General features: G+C 41.7%; 2 protein-coding genes across 4 annotated transcripts; both read left to right on the forward strand.

Annotated features, from left to right (window-relative positions):
- The first annotated feature begins 4,530 nt into the window (after window positions 1-4,530).
- LOC137875831 (ribonuclease inhibitor-like) lies at window positions 4,531-16,645 on the forward strand. Of its 3 annotated transcripts, XM_068715339.1 has the most exons (10): window positions 4,531-4,634; window positions 4,997-5,099; window positions 5,187-5,300; window positions 5,642-5,701; window positions 5,785-5,857; window positions 10,536-10,709; window positions 11,173-11,346; window positions 13,078-13,251; window positions 14,061-14,234; window positions 14,923-16,645. In XM_068715339.1, the coding sequence occupies exons 5-10, from the start codon at window positions 5,799-5,801 to the stop codon at window positions 14,933-14,935; spliced, it is 768 nt and encodes a 255-aa protein (XP_068571440.1). In that variant the 5' UTR covers window positions 4,531-4,634; window positions 4,997-5,099; window positions 5,187-5,300; window positions 5,642-5,701; window positions 5,785-5,798; the 3' UTR covers window positions 14,936-16,645. The 3 variants fall into 3 exon arrangements, with proteins under 3 accessions (XP_068571440.1, XP_068571439.1, XP_068571438.1); XM_068715338.1 differs by lacking the exon at window positions 14,923-16,645 and having other exon boundaries at window positions 4,531-4,647; window positions 14,061-14,862; XM_068715337.1 differs by lacking the exon at window positions 14,923-16,645 and having other exon boundaries at window positions 14,061-14,862.
- Window positions 9,313-10,566, forward strand: LOC137875068 (NLR family CARD domain-containing protein 3-like). Its single transcript, XM_068714023.1, has one exon. It carries the CDS (start codon window positions 9,313-9,315, stop codon window positions 10,441-10,443), a length of 1,131 nt encoding a protein of 376 aa, XP_068570124.1. The 3' UTR covers window positions 10,444-10,566.
- Window positions 16,646-18,521: the final 1,876 nt, after the last annotated feature.

Consider the following 18,521-nt stretch of genomic DNA (forward strand, 5'->3'; position numbering starts at 1 on the left):
GAGTGCGATTTCCACTCGGGGGGGGGGGGGGGGGATGACGGATTTGTTGCATTTGAACTCCCTCATGTCTTCCTTGTCATGTCTGTAATTAAATATGCGCTCCCTGGGAGACAGTGGGGTTTCTGGGTAATAAAAAGCCTGCTTCGTGAGCTTCCCCCTCTCTCTGCCGTCGCGCTCTCTTCTGCTGTTTTAGTTTGTCGGCATTGTGACAAACCCCCAGACACGCTTTACATGTCATTCTGATGCTTGCAAAGGTAATCTCTATATCTGCCAAGAACTATTTTTTTTCGTTTTTATGCAGCTGAACAATCGTGTCTAATCTTAACTCAACCACTCTAACAGACGTCTTCATACGACTCAGAACAAGTGGAAATATCAGGGGCTGTGGGGGGAATCCACTGTATGTCTATTTTTTCACCAAAAGGCATTTGGTTTCTGAATGACTTCCGACAAAGTTACTAAAAGGACATTTGAATTGGTCATGAAACAGTCTAATTTAATACTGATGCCTCGATATGACCTACATAAGCAAACACAATCATTTATTTTGAATGCACGCAGGTTCACCAGAAACTCCTTCTGCTCAAACTCCAGCAGGGCCTCGAGCAGCGACCACCGACTCGTGGACAGAGCCACATCCGGCTTTGCTGCCGTCTTTGAACCTGCTCCGGCGGGAGGTGGAGAGCTTCGCACCCAGCAGCACGGCTCCTCCTCCGGGCCAGGAGAAGAGCTTCGTCCCGCCGCTCCTCTGCTCCCCGCTGGGAGTCAACACCAACACCGCGATGCTGGAGACCCCAGGCTGTATCGCTGGGCCCGCTGGAGGGAAGGGAGGCAACGGGAGAACCAGGACTGAGAGGGGCAGACTGTCAGACCCTGCTGCAGTAAAATTAGAGGTTTTCTAAAGGGAGTCTGGTGCTCGGAAACACTGACATTTTTGTCCACAGGGATACCCGAAATCAACACAAAAAGAAAGTTCCTTGTTGTTGCTTTAAACCTAATTTTCCATTCGTGACATCACAACTGTTGCGTTTTATTATTTAAAAAAGTTATTGAAGAATTAAAAAAAGGTCAGAGACTAGCTTTAACACCCTCTTGATGATTATGAATAATTTAGTCCACTAATCTACAAATGTTGAACAACGTGTGAAAGGCAGTGCTTGTGTTACATGTTTTAACAATGAAAGTAAATTAAGTTTCAACAATGTGTGCCTTACAGTGCCCCCCCAGCATATACACACATAACATGGCCATGAATCCACTTTTATCGCTCCTGCATTCCTGGGGATAAATGTCCTTTCTATAAAGCAGTATTAGGTTTCACTGTGCAAACACAAAACCGACGATATCTCCTCCATCACACGCATCGCTCATACAGTATCTTTGTGATCGGGGTTGAGGGGTCGTTCTGGGCTCAGCGTTTATCTCATATTTCATCTCTCTTTTGTGACAACACAAAAAGCAGCAGATTTGTCCCCATGCTTCTTTTGTCAGCAGTTTCATGAAGCGATGATAACCACGTTCAGCTGTTGTGTTTCTTGAGCATGAATATTCCTGTCCTGCATTTTTCAAATGTCCTTAAAACGCTTCAACGTATGGAAGTATATCCTAACTTTCATCAGAGTGAAAAATGGATACTGGTTCTGATATTGTCCTTTTGACAACCTTTCCAGGATCGTATTTCAGGTCTTACATGCGCTCCCCTTCGGTACAAATGACGGTACAGTGTGTGCAAGGAAGTGGAACGCAAACTGCCCATAAGCTCAAACGGTATCTCAGCTTTTCATCAGACTGGATAATGCACTGTGGTTCCACTCTGCAGTGTTGGGATTGTAATGCTAATATCAAGCCACTGGGCACATCTTAACCCCACCCCCAAAGCCCCGTCGATAGTTTCTTCACCTTCTAGATCTATGCTCTTTTTAAACTTCCTGTGTGGGGGCACTTTAGCAAAAACTCTGGGGTTTTATTTACTCTTCAAATAACCTGAATTGTTTATGGTGTTTATTAATAGCAGCTGGATTCCCCAACATCATGACAATTATCGTACTTTGGCAATCCAATCCCATTGATGAATGTGGTGTTGTCAGGTCACATGGCATGCTCAGAAATGTGGACGTGTGATCCCCACCTTTGATAAATGTGTAGTAGGCTGTCTGAAGCGATCATTTAGGCTACTTGTTGTCGGTGCCTCGTTCCAGCTGTTGGATTGTATCCGAACCAAGAGATGGGTCAATTATATTTTGGTTTGTGTTCTAGGCAATGCACTAGAAGCTCAAATGGACATAATCAAAGACTCAGCAATTCCTTCTCCAAGATTTGGTAGCCTTGTTTCCAGTCTTACGAATCACCGCCCACATCTCAGATGTTTTCAGCGGGACAAATAAGTCTAGTGTTGCGTTCCTTGACAGCTGTTGGCCCAGACGGAGGAATCAATCAATCAAAGACCAATGAGAGCTCTGTGAGTTGGATTAATAATAATGGGGACATCATCTTCCTGTGCCAGAGCCAGAAAAAATATAGCTTCATCCATTACAAATCGGGAGGGAAAATGATGGCCATGAAAATGGTAACATGACATCCAAGCATCTGTTCAGTGGAGTCAACTTACAGATGTTTCTTCAATAATAATAACAATAAATGTTAACTGCTCAGAGCAACCACTACCTCAGCTTCAGTTTCTGCTAACAGGGCAGCACTCACCACTAGTTAGAGCAAAACTAAAAGAAATAATCAACATATATTAACATGGACAATACAGTATGTCAGACTCAATAATGAAGAGAAACAAAATGGTAATGCAGTCTGATTATCTGGCTTCAGATGTAGGGCTTACGTTGAAACATTTGTTGTATTATTGTTGCCTGAAACAATCTGTAATTGCGACTACTCGTTCCCAGCCTCAAATTCACCAGAAGTCTTGGTAATCTTTAAACACGTTGTAATAATTAACACTTTTCTAATCTAATCAAGCTTCACCATTCCCACTTGGACAAACAATATGATTTTCATTGAAAACATAAAGTCCTGAGCCGTTGTTTAAAGGTGTGGTTTCCCTCAGTGTAACTGAATGTGGATCATTGTGTGAGTCCTACTTATTTCCTAACATCACTGCCAGATTATTCCCCCATGACTAAGGCCAGTTCAGAGCTGTCTTTAATGGACACATTTGGGCCGCATGCCAACAGTCATTTTCGACTCTGCTGCTCTATGAAATGACTCACAATTAGCTCCATTGAGGTGACTGTCAGCGCACTAATCTCTGGCTTTCTTTTTTCATATAATTAAAGGAGAGGCTTTCAGGGTTTTTACACAAAAACACGATCAGATTCTTGGGGACAGTGGCCTCGTTGATGAGCGGGAGCTTTCGTGTTTGATCCCCCTGAGGCTTCACAGTGTGTCAGAGACTTGATGGACCATGTGGGGAGACAGATCACCTGCAACAACCTACCCCCCCCCCCTCACTTATTGCACGTGTTGTTTTAAAGCCCACTGACAGCTGATGCAGCTGTGATCAGCTGTGATTTACTCACATTACTATTTTATATTACCAATACCATTAACGCACATTACTGACTTTGCTTCTTCAACGGAGTCTCTGTGCTTTCTCACCTCGCAGGTTCCCGTGGATCCTGGTTTTACCTGGACCCTGGTCTGGCCTCCTGCCGTGGTTCTGTCATATGCATTGAATGTGTTGTAACTCTGTTCTGCTGTTCATTCTGTACACATGACATCTATTGCACTTCTGTCCATCCTGGGAGAGGGATCCCTCCTCTGTTACTCTCCCACAGGATCCCACAGGACCAGATCCAACATCCAGAGTGTCTCCAGTGTCTCGTGTCAGCTGGACTTTGTATTTGAAACAGGAGCACTGAGTTTGATCCGAGTCCTTCAATTTGATGGTCTGTTGGTGATAACATGAGATGTTCACGTGTTTCTATATTTCTTCATCGTCATGTGATCGTCTGCTTATTTGACGGGTTCACACTGATTGTTTTGACTGTCAACTTTTGTAAGCTGCTGCTCAGAAATGTTACAACATGCAGGTTATAAATCATGATAGAAGAATGTGATTGATGAACATTCAAAGTAACACTTTTATAAATCAATACATGTAAACGTCACATTGTGTCTCATCAGTGAGACATGCATGTGATCCAAGTTGCTGCTGCTTCATTAAATCTTTCTGAACTGAGCTGATCTTTATCTCTTTAGATGGTTAGTTAGCATCATCTGGTGGACAGATAGGAGAACTACATCTGTGATTTGTCTGATTGACTAGCTATAAAGGAAAGGAAGGACTCAGTGAAAACTTGATTTGATTTAAGAAAGCATAATACACATTACAATAACCGTCTCCAACTCAACAACACAACTTGAATCAGCTACAGGTGAGGGAGAGGAATGAGGAAATACAAACTCCTCTGATAGGCTGACATCTACCACCTGTTGGACAGGTTTTGACGTCTTCCTGGTTTTATTGTTTTGGACTTGGACTCTGAAGTGATGAGGGTGTGACGGCGTCCTCTGATCAAATGGACACAGACACCAGGACTGACAGGAGGACATGAGCAGCTTCTTCTCTCCAGTGTTTCCTCCACACATGAAGGAGGAACGTGTCTGTAAACTGACCTGAAGTGAGTTTAGCAGGTGAGAATCCTACCAGAGGAGTCTGTACATGTTTGATCATCAGGATCACTTTGATCTCTTTGTCTTGTTTTTCTGTTTAACTGGACGGTAGAAATGGTTCTTGATGCTGATTGGCTGATAATTTATCTTTGCTTTCAGGTGGAAATATTGTCTATAGTTTCTATTTAAGTTAAAAGACAGTGATTTGATAATGATTTGCATGTATTAGAAAAAGCGCTAACGCCTAGAACCTTGAGTTTGACTCACTCATGAAAAATGCGTCAGAATGTGTTTGATTGTACAGTGTTTGTTTCCAGTGATGTGAGTTCTGTAGTGATGAATAACTGCATGTTGTTGTGTTTGTGAGAAGGTGAGGACTCTGCTATGAGTCTCTGTGAGGACAGAGAGGAGGGAGTCCCTCCCTCTAAAACCGCTCTGTGTGGGGAACATGACAGCCAGACCAAAGCTCAGAGGTGAGATGAGGATCTCTAACTGTCCAGGACACATCACTCCACCATCATTGTTCACCCTCTAAGCTCTGTGTGTGTTGTGTTGAACAGACCAGACTCTTCTGAACATGGACCTGGACCTGGATCCAGCTGTGTGTCCATTAAGAGTGAAGCGTCCATGAACCATCCTCTTGTTTTTAAAGGAAAACTTCCTTCAGAGACTCAGTGAGTTAAGATATTGTACATCATTCTAGCTGATGAACACTCGCATATACATTATATACATATATAGTACCACACGTGTGTATTATTAATGACAATATGTAGCCTTAAAATCACTCCGTCTGTTCAAGGAAGGTTTACAGGATTGAAGTTTATCTGTCTTCACAGTCTCTTGCTGGTTGTTTACAGCAGCCTACATTTTCCATCTTTGAGAAGAATGTGAACTGGCTTTTGAATGTGAACTGGGTAAACTTTTCAACCAAAAGAAAAATATTTCTCTTATTTCATAAGAAGAATTTTGCTGAACATGTCTTCATTTAATAATAGTAATGTGTTTCTATCAGTGTCGATAAGCAGACAGCAGTCCTGTCCATGAGGAAGTCTAAAAGAACGCCTCTCTCTATGTAAGTCTTTATTTTTCTGGTTTCTCATAACATGACACGGAATTACTTTGTTGTCATTAAGCCTAAACCCTTTTTCACTACAGGCTTCAGAGATCAAATGTTCCCAGCAGTCGGCATGTCCAGAAGCCTCAAGCAAACTTGGATTCAGTGTTTGAGGTGTGTACATTTGAACTCTGACCTGTGTAAACTGTCCACCTGTAACAGGGCCTAAAACAGGCTTGTTGGGATCTCTAAAAAACAAACTTGACGGGAGAATGTGTGCACCTCTACGGGAAATTTGACCCATGTGAGAGGCATGTTATACATGTTATAAATCCACTTAATCATTAACATTCAAACCAGCAGTCATATTTGTGATCGTGCTAGTGAGCCATAACTATTCCAAAAGCTCCTTTCAATTGTCAGAGCTATAAGTCAACTCAAATCAAATTCCGCTCAGTATCAGTGCTGTCTGCACTGGAGAGGGCCAGAGTACTGACTATTAAATGAAGTACAATTTTAGTTTGTGTATAGTTTTAGTTTGTAAAATCACTGTAGTGAAAACAACTGTATTTATTTATTCATGGTTTATTCGATAGGGACGGATAGAGTATGCTGTACACAGACAACCTGAAAACAGATATCAATGCAACTGTTAAAGCTCACTGGAAACACCTCAGTGAGTGTTACACACTCTGCTTCTTCCAGTCAGCTCACCAGCACATCTTCATTAACAGCTCTCGTACAATCACTCCATATCCACCTGGTTTACCAACTTTACTCCTGGTATCAGGCTCAGTCGGTGGGTTAAGCAGCGCGCTGCTCCGCATATGGCAGCTGGGAAGACAGTGAATGTTGACTTGAAGAATCCGGAAATTCCGTGCAGGTTAAAGTGGGAGAGCACGGGGCAAGTATTTCATCTCTTCTTCAGGATCCAAGGGTGTTCGTTAACAGCGAGGTTAGGACTGTTACCTAGGTTTTTCGTTTGGGTACTAATGTTGTTACCTCCTTAAACGGCGAAGGTATGCGCCGGCCTATATAGCCTTGGTGACGTCATGGTTGGTCACAGGCACTCCCTGGGGTTACCGTGGCTCTTGTCCAATGATGGGGGATTGGTGCGGTTCCAAAATTTAGGCTTTCAATTTTACATGTTGGCCTCTCTCTTTGTTTCACCCCACATGGTGAAGTCCCAACACCAGTAAATAAAAGCGCTTTATACTTCTATTTTACGGTGAGACCTAGACAAGACAAGACAGGGTCAAATAACAGCATCCAACACATGACAGGACAACAGTATGAGGACACATTAGACCATGAAGCACTGGATGAGATGGCGTTGGACCATGATGCATTAAAAGTGACCCACTTACCAGAGTACGACGGATAGAGGGAATTAGCAGAAAGCTATGAATAGTAGTTATCTAGAAAAACACAATGAATAACAAATGAATAAAAAAGTAGAATACATCAACAGGAGGACATCTTGCAACGCAATCATGGCGCTACGACGCCAAATCAGGACAAGCTTTGTGGGCTTCCTCGTCCAGGATGCAAACAAAAACAAAACAAACAGTCCAGTAGATACATCCAGCAAATCTAAAACTGTTAAACCTAGGATTTCTTTTATATACAGCAAACGTTGCGTTCGTGCTCCCTTGTCGACCGAGATCGAGGGAATAGCCAAGAGAAGGGGGAGCAAGGCTGTTTTGTAGAAACAGGGGTTGAATCACTGGGGTGTCTATGGCCCTCGGCCAATTAGAAATGCAAATGCAACACTGCGATGACGAGTTCACACCTTAATGTGAACTTCTTCCTAGTTGGGGGTTTGATGCTATCAAACTCAAATCAGGATGGGCCTTGCCTGCAGAATCGGCAGGCCCAGATCTCTTTTTCTCAAAGCACATGGTGAAGCCACATGTTCAGGTCCCAACACTGAGGAATGCTGACGACTGATTTAGGCATGAGAGTGAGGTGTTTGTTTTTCGGTTGCAGGCCCTAGACATGAGAGCTTCTGCAGTCAGATATCTCACACAATGCAGATTATATCAAATCTGGAGTAGAGGGAAGCCGGAGTCTGAGAACCACTGACCGTGATATCCCTCAAAAGCCCATGGATAGACATGAGTCCCAACTTCAGAGTCAAAAGAAATATAATGGCAAAACATGGAAGTTTTTCCGCTATGCCAACTGAGCATGCTTGTTGTGGTTTGTGATGAGGTCAGCAATGACCAGGGTACCTTGTTTGAATGAGGCCGGCGTGATCTTTCTTATGGACTTCATGATCTGCGCTGCTATGGATAACTTCTGACCATGTCATGAATGGCCGTGCCTTTTGGCATTAAGTACTCCCTTTGCTTGATTGAAAATTACACCATAAACATAATAAAACTTCACAGTGTACTCAAGTTAAAAGTCCCAAACAACTTGTAGTAATGTAACATAAGTGCCATACAATGGAGACGGCTACACTAAGGTAAGGATGAGAACCTTAAAAGTTATGACAATTTCTGCAAGTTTCCCGAAGTGAGCATGTAACACTGCAAACGTTGGATACTCTAATACCCTGAGGAAACAGAGGGGTTAAATACGTCTTTAATATCCCTGCTTCAAAAGAGCTTTATAGAGATACCTTTGTAGTAAAGGTAGGTTAATTGAGGCTTGCCAACAACTAAAGCAAGTAAAAAAAAGCAACTAAAAACGATTGCCAAAGCAGCCTGACAATATTTATCTGATTGAGAAGACGGTCCAGGTGCGACATGCTAATTCATGTCTTTACCTTGATCAATGAGCTGCTTGAAGTGAATTGAATGCGGAGCGCATGAGGCCACTGCCACAAGGAGGCAGAAGTTTAAGGATGTTTGGCCCTGAGGCCTGTATGGATAGTTTGCTGGATTTAGCCAGAGACTGCATGGTGCCGATCAGGTTGTTCCCTGTACAGAGTGACCCAGAGTAACCAGTGAGATTCCCAGGCAGGGAAACGAGAGGAAGAAGATGTTTTCTCCGCTGCTGATGAACTGACCTGACTGAACTTACGCTAGAGCTTCATATAAAGCTTCATCATTTCTCAGACTGTTTGTCTGGCAACATGAGGTGTCCAGTTTGTGTTGTGTTTTTTAGGTCTTGATGTGTTAAGTTAAAAAAAGTAAAGTACTCCCATGAGGAAGGAGTTATATTTGTTTTAGTTACCAAATCTGGATGAAAGATTAAAGTTAGAAACTGAAAGCTACACTGTCAAACTAGAAACGTATCAATGCTCTGAATGAACCACAACACACCAGTTAGCAATAGTCTTTCAGTCCATGACGGACAGGTGTGATGTTATTTCTGTTGGTTTACATTTAAATATGTTTCTGTTTCAACTACTTGAAGAAAATATTGTCATTTTTGTGAGGAACGAGTTAAAGAATTTCCAAAAGGTTCTGAGTCCAGATTACACAGAATGATCCAATAATGAGGAGGTGTTGGACGGTGAGGAGGAAGAGCAAAAGAGAAGCAGCAGGAAGGCAATTCTGAAGATCACACTAAACTTCCTGAGGAGAATGAAGCAGGAGGAGCTGGCTGACTGTCTGCAGAGCAGTAAGATGATTTTAAAAATGTTAAAATTAAATAGAAGACAACCACTCACTAATTCCATGCCTGCAGCAGCCAATCAGATCCCTCCTGAGTGTGTTGACATGGTGACAAAGGTCAGAGGGTTCACTGACCCACAGAAGGAGGAGTACTTTAGGAAGAGATTCAGAGATGAGGAGCAGGCCAGCAGGATCATCTCCCACATCAAGACCACACGAAGCCTCTACATCATGTGCCACATCCCAGTCTTCTGCTGGATCACTGCTGGAGTTCTGGAGAAGGTGTTGAAGACCAGAGAGGGAGGAGAGCTGCCCAAGACCCTGACTGAGATGTACATCCACTTCCTGGTGGTTCAGTCCAAACTGAAGAAGGTCAAGTATGATGGAGGAGCTGAGACAGATCCACACTGGAGTCCAGAGAGCAGGGAGATGACTGAGTCTCTGGGAAAACTGGCTTTTGATCAGCTGCAGAAAGGCAACCTGATCTTCTATGAATCCGACCTGACAGAGTGTGGCATCGACATCAGAGCAGCCTCGGTGTACTCAGGAGTGTTCACACAGATCTTTAGGGAGGAGAGTGGACTGTACCAGGACAAGGTGTTCTGCTTCGTCCATCTGACTGTTCAGGAGTTTCTGGCTGCTCTTCATGTCCATCTGACCTTCATCAACTCTGGTGTCAACCTGATGGCAGAAAAACAACCAAAAACCCATTGGCCTAAAGTATTGAGAGCAAAACCTAAGCTAACACATCTCTGCCAGAGTGGTGTGGACAAGGCCTTACAGAGTCCAAATGGACACCTGGACTTGTTCCTCCGCTATCTCCATGGTCTTTCACTGGAGACCAATCAGAAACTCCTACGAGGTCTGCTGACACAGAAAGGAAGTAGCTCACAGACCGTCAAGTACATCAAAGAGAAGATCAGTGAGAATGCATCTCCAGAGAAAAGCATCAACCTGTTCCACTGTCTGAATGAACTGAATGATGGTTCTCTAGTGGAGGAGATCCAACGGTCCCTGAGTTCAGGATGTCTCTCCACAGATAAACTGTCTCCTGCTCAGTGGTCAGCTCTGGTCTTCATCTTACTGTCATCAGAAAAACATCTGGACGTGTTTGACCTGAAAAAATACTCTGCTTCAGAGAAGGCTCTTCTGAGGTTGCTGCCGGTGTTCAAAGCCTCCAACAAAGCTCTGTAGGCGGATATACTACAGATACATTACCATTACTAAATGTTTGATATTTTACTTTGATTAAACATTTTGTTTGTATTAATTTGTTCCTCCCCTAGGCTGAGTGGCTGTAACCTCTCACAGAGAAGCTGTGGAGCTCTGTCCTCAGTCCTCAGCTCCCAGGCATCTAGTCTGAAAGAGCTGGACCTGAGTGACAACAACCTGCAGGAGTCAGGAGTGAAGCTGCTCTCTGATGGACTGGCGAGTCCACACTGTACACTTGAAACTCTCAGGTTAGGATCAGGCGATTTACTACAAAGATGACGAAGTGGTCTAAGTGTCGGATCTACTAAGTTCATGGTGGTGTTACCAAAATGTTACTGTGGGATAACAATGTCTACTAGTGTTTATGCTAATATGCATTTGGAAATAATGGTGTAAACTGAATGGTGAACTGGCCACGATCCTGCTTGGGATCAAAGTGTTGGATGGCTCGTCCAACCAACATGAACATCCTTTGGCCCACCTGCTTTCAGGGAACCAGGATGGTTTAAGTCGTGCTTTTAGTTTGTTAGAGCAATCTACTACACTGGAATAACTTGTTTCACTGAAATAAAGATTTTAAAATGTCTTTACAGTGAAAGGATTTTCACAAAAGTTTACAAAAGAAGATGACACCATCATGTTTATGATGAAAATAATTATTCATTGTGTATCGATATAAGAAACTCTGTGTGTTGTTTTGTGTGTTTACAGTCTGTCAAACTGTCAGATCAAAAAGGAAGGCTGTTCTTCTCTGGACTCAGCTCTGAAGTCAAACCCCTCCCATCTGAGAAAACTGGATCTGAGTTTAAACAACCTGAAGGATTCAGGAGTGAAGCTGCTGAGTGGTTTTCTGGAGAGTCCACATTGTAGACTGGAGACTCTGAGGTGGGTTCACTGTCTGCTGCTAGTGCAGCACCTTCATGTTTCATCAATAACTCTATTTGATTTATCTACATATAGATCCATAAAGTGATACATTTTCTGGTCAGTTTTAGGAAAATAACTATTAAAGTAATATTTGAAAATGAACATTTCTGATACTGACTTTTTTTCAAAACATTTAGCTTTTTTTTTTTTCTGATCCGCTCTTTAGAATCTGGATCAATACTCATCAATACATTTTGTAACAGATGTCTCAAAGTTATATAAAGCATCATCCATTTCACATCTTTCATCAACTTGTTGTGCTCCAGATTCATTTGAACATTTGCTTTGTGATCAGTTTGTCCTGAAAGTTCATATTATATTTGAAACAAGTCATGAATTCTCCTGACTTAAGCTGCTTTCACATGTCTGCTACCACGCTGCAGGAAACCCTGGTGAAGTTGAGTTCCACATTTAAAAGCTGAACACATCTGATTGGATTATGAACAGATTGTTTCTCTTCATCATTTCTTCTTTATGCAGATTGAGTTACTGCAGTTTGTCAGAGGTCAGCTGTTCTTCTCTGCTCTCAGCTCTGAAGTATGAAGTGCTCTGAAGTGATCTACTGCATACAAGTTCATGGTGGTGTTACCAACATGTTACTGTGGGATAACAATGTCTACTAGTGTCTCTGCTCATATACGTTTAGAAATAATGGTGTAAACTGAATGGTGAACTGGCCACTATCCTGCTCGGGATCAAAGTGTTGGATGGCTCGTCCAACCAACATGAACATCCTTTGGCCCACCTGCTTTCAGGGAACCAGAACGGTTTAAGTCGTGCTTTTAGTTTGTTAGAGCAATCTACTACACTGGAATAACTTGTAGCCCACCTTCTCAATTCCAACTGTAGTTCAGGGTCTTCAAATCATACCCCTGTTGCAAGGGAGGTGAATTGGAGAGGGTCTACAATAGCCCAATGTAAGTGAATGACTGTGACTAAGGTGCAGAGAGGCCTGGTCAGCTGATGATACAGCTATACTGTCCTGTGAATTCAAACTCCCATGCATTCACATGTAGCCCTGTTTAGTCCTTACTTTCTACGTTGACATACATTACTTTAACACATGAATATTTAAACAGTCAACATTTATTATAATTGGTATTATTGGACCATACACGGCTACAAAATACTCCGGTTCTAGCTCGATCAACTAAGAACAATAACACACATTTTCTGAACTTATAACTAGTGCTACATCTCTCTCTATCTTCACCCGCTTTCCCTCTTTTTCCTCTCTCTTTCTCCGCTTCGTGCTCTCCGGTCGTTAGTCCCGCCCCTCTAAGAACCCGGTAGGTTACCAAAAAGTCTCATCTGATTCTTCTGATTGGCTGGAAACACATTAACACCTGGCCAACCAATACGGTACGGACACGAGAGGTTCAAGGGCAACTCAAACTGTAGGACACTTGAGTACTTTTCCAAACTATATTTCTCTGCCTATGAACACAAATGCAAATGTGGTGTTTTATAGAAATTTCGAAGAACACATGTAAACTAATTATCAGGGTGCTACACTTATTTCACTGTAATCATGATTTTAAATGTCTTTACAGTGACAGGACTTTCACAAAATGTTTGTTTACAAAAGAAGATGAAACCAAAATGAAAGCCACTCATGTTTATGATGAAAATAATTATTCATTGTGTATCGATATAAGAAACTCTGTGTGTTGTTTTGTGTGTTTGCAGTCTGTCAGACTGTAAGATCACAGAGGAAGGCTGTTCTTCTCTGGACTCAGCTCTGAAGTCAAACCCCTCCCATCTGAGAAAACTGGATCTGAGTTTAAACAACCTGAAGGATTCAGGAGTGAAGCTGCTGAGTGGTTTTCTGGAGACTCCACATTGTAGACTGGAGACTCTGAGGTGGGTTCACTGTCTGCTGCTAGTGCAGCACCTTCATGTTTCATCAATAACTCTATTTGATTTATCTATGTATAGATCCATAAAGTGATACATTTTCTGGTAATATGTTTCACTTCACATCAGCTGCCTCGTTGTCTGCATGTCATCCTCTACAATCATGAAATGTACAACTTGTCTGGCTTCATCCTGCTGTTGGATGGATTACTAAACAGGCCTACCGGGCACAGACCCAGGGGCCCAAAGTGTCAGGGGCCCCCTGACCTTTACCTACAAAATGTCACTCAAAGACACAAAATAACTACACAGAGACACAAAAAGAGACATTAAAGACTTCAAAGAGACAAAAGGTTACTTGAATATACTATACTTGATGAATATACTTTATATACTATACTTGAGAGACTCTATGTTCATCATTAAAAAAAGACTTTAATTGAATCACACTTAAAGAACCAAACCTTTTTTTAATTTTTAGGAAAATAACTGCTGAAGTAATTTAAAAAAAAAAATGTTTCTGATGCTGACTTTTCAGAGCATTTTATATATTTTTCAATATATTTTATTATTAATAATAATAATAATAATAATAATAATAATAATAATATTTTATTTCCTGATCCATTCTGAATAATCTGGATCAATTCTGATCAATGATTTTAAAATGTCTTTACAGTGACAGGATTTTCACAAAATGTCTGTTTACAAAAGAAGATGAAACCAAAATGAAAGCCACGTATGTTTATGATGATAATAATTATTCATTGTGTATCTATATAAGAAACTCTGTGTGTTGTTTTGTGTTTTTGCAGTCTGTCAGACTGTCAGATCACAGAGGAAGGCTGTTCTTCTCTGGGCTCAGCTCTGAAGTCAAACCCCTCCCATCTGAGAAAACTGAGTCTGAGAGGAAACAACCTGAAGGATTCAGACGTGAAGCTGCTGTCTGATCTTGTGGAGAGTTCACATTGTAGACTGGAGACTCTGAGGTCAGTAGAGGGTTGGAGTCAGTCCATGCTGGTTTCTGCAGTGTTGTATCAAACACAGATCCACAGGCTTCAGGATTGGACGAGAGAGGGAGAGAGCAGTCAGCCAATCAGATGAGTCAGAAGCTTGTTGTGATTGTGTTTGAGTGGATGTGTTGTTGTTCACGTCTACAGGAAGTGAAGCTTGTTAACAGCTGACGGCATCACAAGATGTTTAGAGACAGTGGTCCTCATTCATCAAACTATCAAACTATCAATTCATCTTTGTCACAGCTCTGAGATCAGTCTGACTGAAGCTTGCACATCACTGTCTCTCACTTCATAGAACCAGCATTACATGTAGCCAAATTTACGTCTATTAGCGACTTTGCATTTACTTTGTATGTAATTGCGTTGCGTGAAAAGTCCACTTGGCGTTTGTTGTGAACGCAGCTTAAATCCATCTTTACAGTGAGCAGTGAACACCTCTCTGGTTCTGCAGTCATGATGCGTTCAGGACTCTCAGCACTTTATTTCAGTGAAACCTGCAGAGTCAACAGACTGGAGGCCCAAAGTGTCTGCAGGTGTGTGAGCTTGGAGCTCAGTGAGAGCTGAGAGGAAGCTGCTCTTTCTACTGGATGTGCTGTCACTGACTGACGGCTGATGAAGGGAGTCTCTGTAAACACTCATTCATCTCTTCTTCTTCTCTCAGCATATGGAAGTGATCTCTGTCAGCTGAGTCCTGATGATCCAGAGAGCATCTGGAGACTGGAGACTGCTCCACCACCTCCACCTGGATTTTATTTAGTGTACCAAACACCTGAAGACTTTTAAAGACTAAAGTCTGACTCCCTCTCACATATAAAGACATTGGGCCTCATATAACAACAGATGTACTCTTATTTAAGGCCCGAGGACCTTTTGAAATTCTACTGATTATTTTTGTTAGGGTTCATATTTGTTGTCTGCCGCTTCACCTCAAACTCCTGTGAGCTGGAATGAGGTAGAAAAATTAAACTTGGAACAATAACTGGAAATGATGTTCATGTGCTTCTCAAGTCATAGAACTCCAATCGGCCACATGGTGGCGCTGTAATAAACGTCCCAAAATGCAATTTTTGAAAAGCCACACCCCTCACACCAGAAGTCTGGACATTTGACACTCATGTTCAGTCTGCTCTACAAAACAGCCTTTTGGACCATATACAGATGTTTGCTATCTCCTCCTAAACCTTACCTCTGTTTGCTACCAAATGTTCCGAGGATCATTATTGCTAAAACATTGTCAAAGCTTACCAAAATCTTGTGGATAACTTATTTAGTTTTGAAGATATTGACCCATAGAACATAAAAAAGGGGCGTGGCTCAGCACATAACCAGACCTAATGTTGGTGTAGCCCCGCCCACCAATTACATTCATAGGTAAGATTAAAATAATAGCTGTTCAAATGTTATTGGTTATTAGTAGGTGACGTTCTAGATGAGATATCAACTCGTATAAAAGCACCGCCTACTGCCCAATCAGAGCTCAGTACGTGGATCGCTAGGAAATATTGAACAAATAAGAAGAAGGTCATACAAGTGACACAGTTCAATCTCCTTAATGCAGAAAGAACAGCTGGCAATAAATCACAGACTGTGTGAATGATGAAATTAACAGATTTATAATATCACTGTCTCATGTAGAGCACAACATCTACTACATGTGTGTATTCTGTTACATTAATGTGTTGCAGATGTATTCTTATGACATGAATAACAATATTTTAGTCTTATTCTTTCAGTTGTAACCCCGGCGCTGTGAAACAGACTTGGCTTGTTTTCTTTAGTTTTATTTTAGACTCATAAAGTCTTGATGCATTTAAGTTTTATTCTACTCAGTGACTTACTATTTATTTCTCTCCTATCAATGAATCTGTCATGATTTTACTTCTTTGATTTCTATAATTACAGAGTCGTCATTTAATGATGATAATGTTGAAGTGACTTTCAGTCATTTATCGACGTGATATCCGATATGCTTTGTAAAGCATATTTGGTTGAGATGATTTTATGAGACAATCTTGGTTTAACATACTTTGCTCTGATCTTTGTCAGTCAGCAAAGGAAACAGGATGTAAGGTCAGATGCTGTAACCATGGTAACTGTTTAGGAGACACCCTGACTGATGTTTCACCAGGAAGACCAGACAGGAACCTTAGAAATAAGTGCTAACCTAAAGAAGTCTGTCATGAACTGTAAAACTATGTAAACAGCTTCATCCAATGATTTACAAATTTTTAGTTGTGGACCATATATGGACCAGGAGGTTAACGATGCCCCAAGTAAAAAGGTAGAAATAGGAGGAGACAACAAAGAATGAGTCTTTTTGACAAGGCTTATTTGGTGATTTGAACTTTTGAATTATTTGCTTTTTATATTATCCATTTTTGTAACTTTTAATCTTCTTTTTATTGTAAAAACCAAATAAAACTGGTTTGTATTTTGTACATTCCAACCAAATTCCAGTGTTGCTGGTCTCTGAGGGTGTCTGCGTAGTCTCCATAAGGTCAGAGAGCTCTTCTCCTGGAAGAGGCTGACAGCAGCGAATGATTGGATATGAATATGAATAACAGACCTGCTACAAGCTGATCTTAAATGGTGTTGTTCAATCCTATGTGATTTACTAACTTGGTTGCCTCAGATAGTTTTGATGCTCTGCTGGTTTATCATGCTTGGTGTTCATGTGATTACAGGACTTAGACATAACTGTTGTGTTTGTGCTGAAGCAGTAGGGGTCAGATTGGTTCCTAATTTGAGGGTGTTAGGGTCAGAGTCCTGAAGCTGACCTTCATAACCGAGGGAGGATCCCAACCCCACAGGGTTCATCCTCCTGTGGTGGCCTTTTAAACAGGTCCATCCTGGACTACATCCAGTCCTCCACCACCTGTCGCATTTTCACTGTACTACATCTCAGAGGTACATATTGTACTTTTTACTTTGTACTTAGTGTGGTAAAGGATCTGAATACTTCTTACATCACTGAGTACAAGTAGCTCTTGTACTCAAGTGCAGTTCTTGAGAAAATATCCTTCAAAATGTTACTTTTCTTTTGAAGAAAATGTTTGGCAAAATAAAACCGGTGTTTAAATTTGAAAGAAAGGAACGCCCTGGACTTTCTGCTCATTCGTCAGACTTTGGTTCCTGGAAACAGCAGCGGAGTGAGAGTTGCTCGTGGCACCGCCCCGCTCAGGTGGTTGCAGCTGCAGCAGGACGGAGGAATGTTATGGGTCTGTCGGTGCTCCAGGCCTCTCCTCTACGGATCAAATCACAGATATGAAGCCTCATAACTTCTCCCGGAGTTTGATACAGATCTGAGGAATCACTTGAGCGGTGAGGAGCGGACACCTGAGAGGATCTCTGCTGGATGTTTCTGACTCTTTGGACGACGTGAAGTCGGTTCAGGTGTGGCCGCTCTTCCTAAAGCTGCGGGGCTTCAACTGCACATCATTTATTCAGTGTTAAAGTGCATCGGGACGCTCAGTGCTGTTGGCAGATCAACATGCCGGTGTTACGGTTTAACAAGGGACCATGTTAACTGGTGTGCCTGTTGTATATGTTTTCTAAATATACGTTTTTGTATCTCTGGTAGATATGACCCAAACATAAAGAATGCTATTTTGATGTCCGAGTGTTCATTTGTGCTTTTGTCTATTTAAATATGGGAGAAACACATGGCCTTGAGGTGCAAAGCACAACAACTGGAACAAATCAGAGCATAATCAATCAGAAAAAACAACGTTAGGGAAAACACAAATGGGATTTCAGGGAAAACAATTGTGTTTACAGCAAAATATTTTTCTTACTGTCAACCAATATAATGATATAATGGCATTTGTTGGGGACTTTTTAATCCCCATTAATTTAAAGACACATGGTAAGAAAGTGAGTCTTTACTGGGGGAATGACTCGAAATAAACTACAGTCCCTGCGTTCAGAGTTATGAAGGTACGCATTGCAACAATGTGGCTCACTGATGTGTTTTTAATAGTTTTTGGACAACAATGGGGCAGAAGAGTAAGATTTATCATGTTACTGTAGATATCAGATTTATCCTTTAAGAAGTTGCCACAAATCACGTTAACTATTCAAGGTGAAAATATTCCATTTTTAGTTGACTCAGGAGCCACGCTTTCAGTTTTGCGTAGGCAGATTGAACCTTACGTGTAAATTTACATGGAACACAATCAGTCCGAAACACCAAAACAATGACGATGCGCTACTATCAGGAATGAATGAACGAGAGACATTATAGGCCACCCTCACAATGTC

This window comes from Cebidichthys violaceus, unplaced genomic scaffold, assembly GCF_023349555.1.
Source record: "Cebidichthys violaceus isolate CVI_PGR_0920_01 unplaced genomic scaffold, fCebVio1.0.p SCAF_2, whole genome shotgun sequence".
NCBI lineage: Eukaryota > Metazoa > Chordata > Actinopteri > Perciformes > Stichaeidae > Cebidichthys > Cebidichthys violaceus.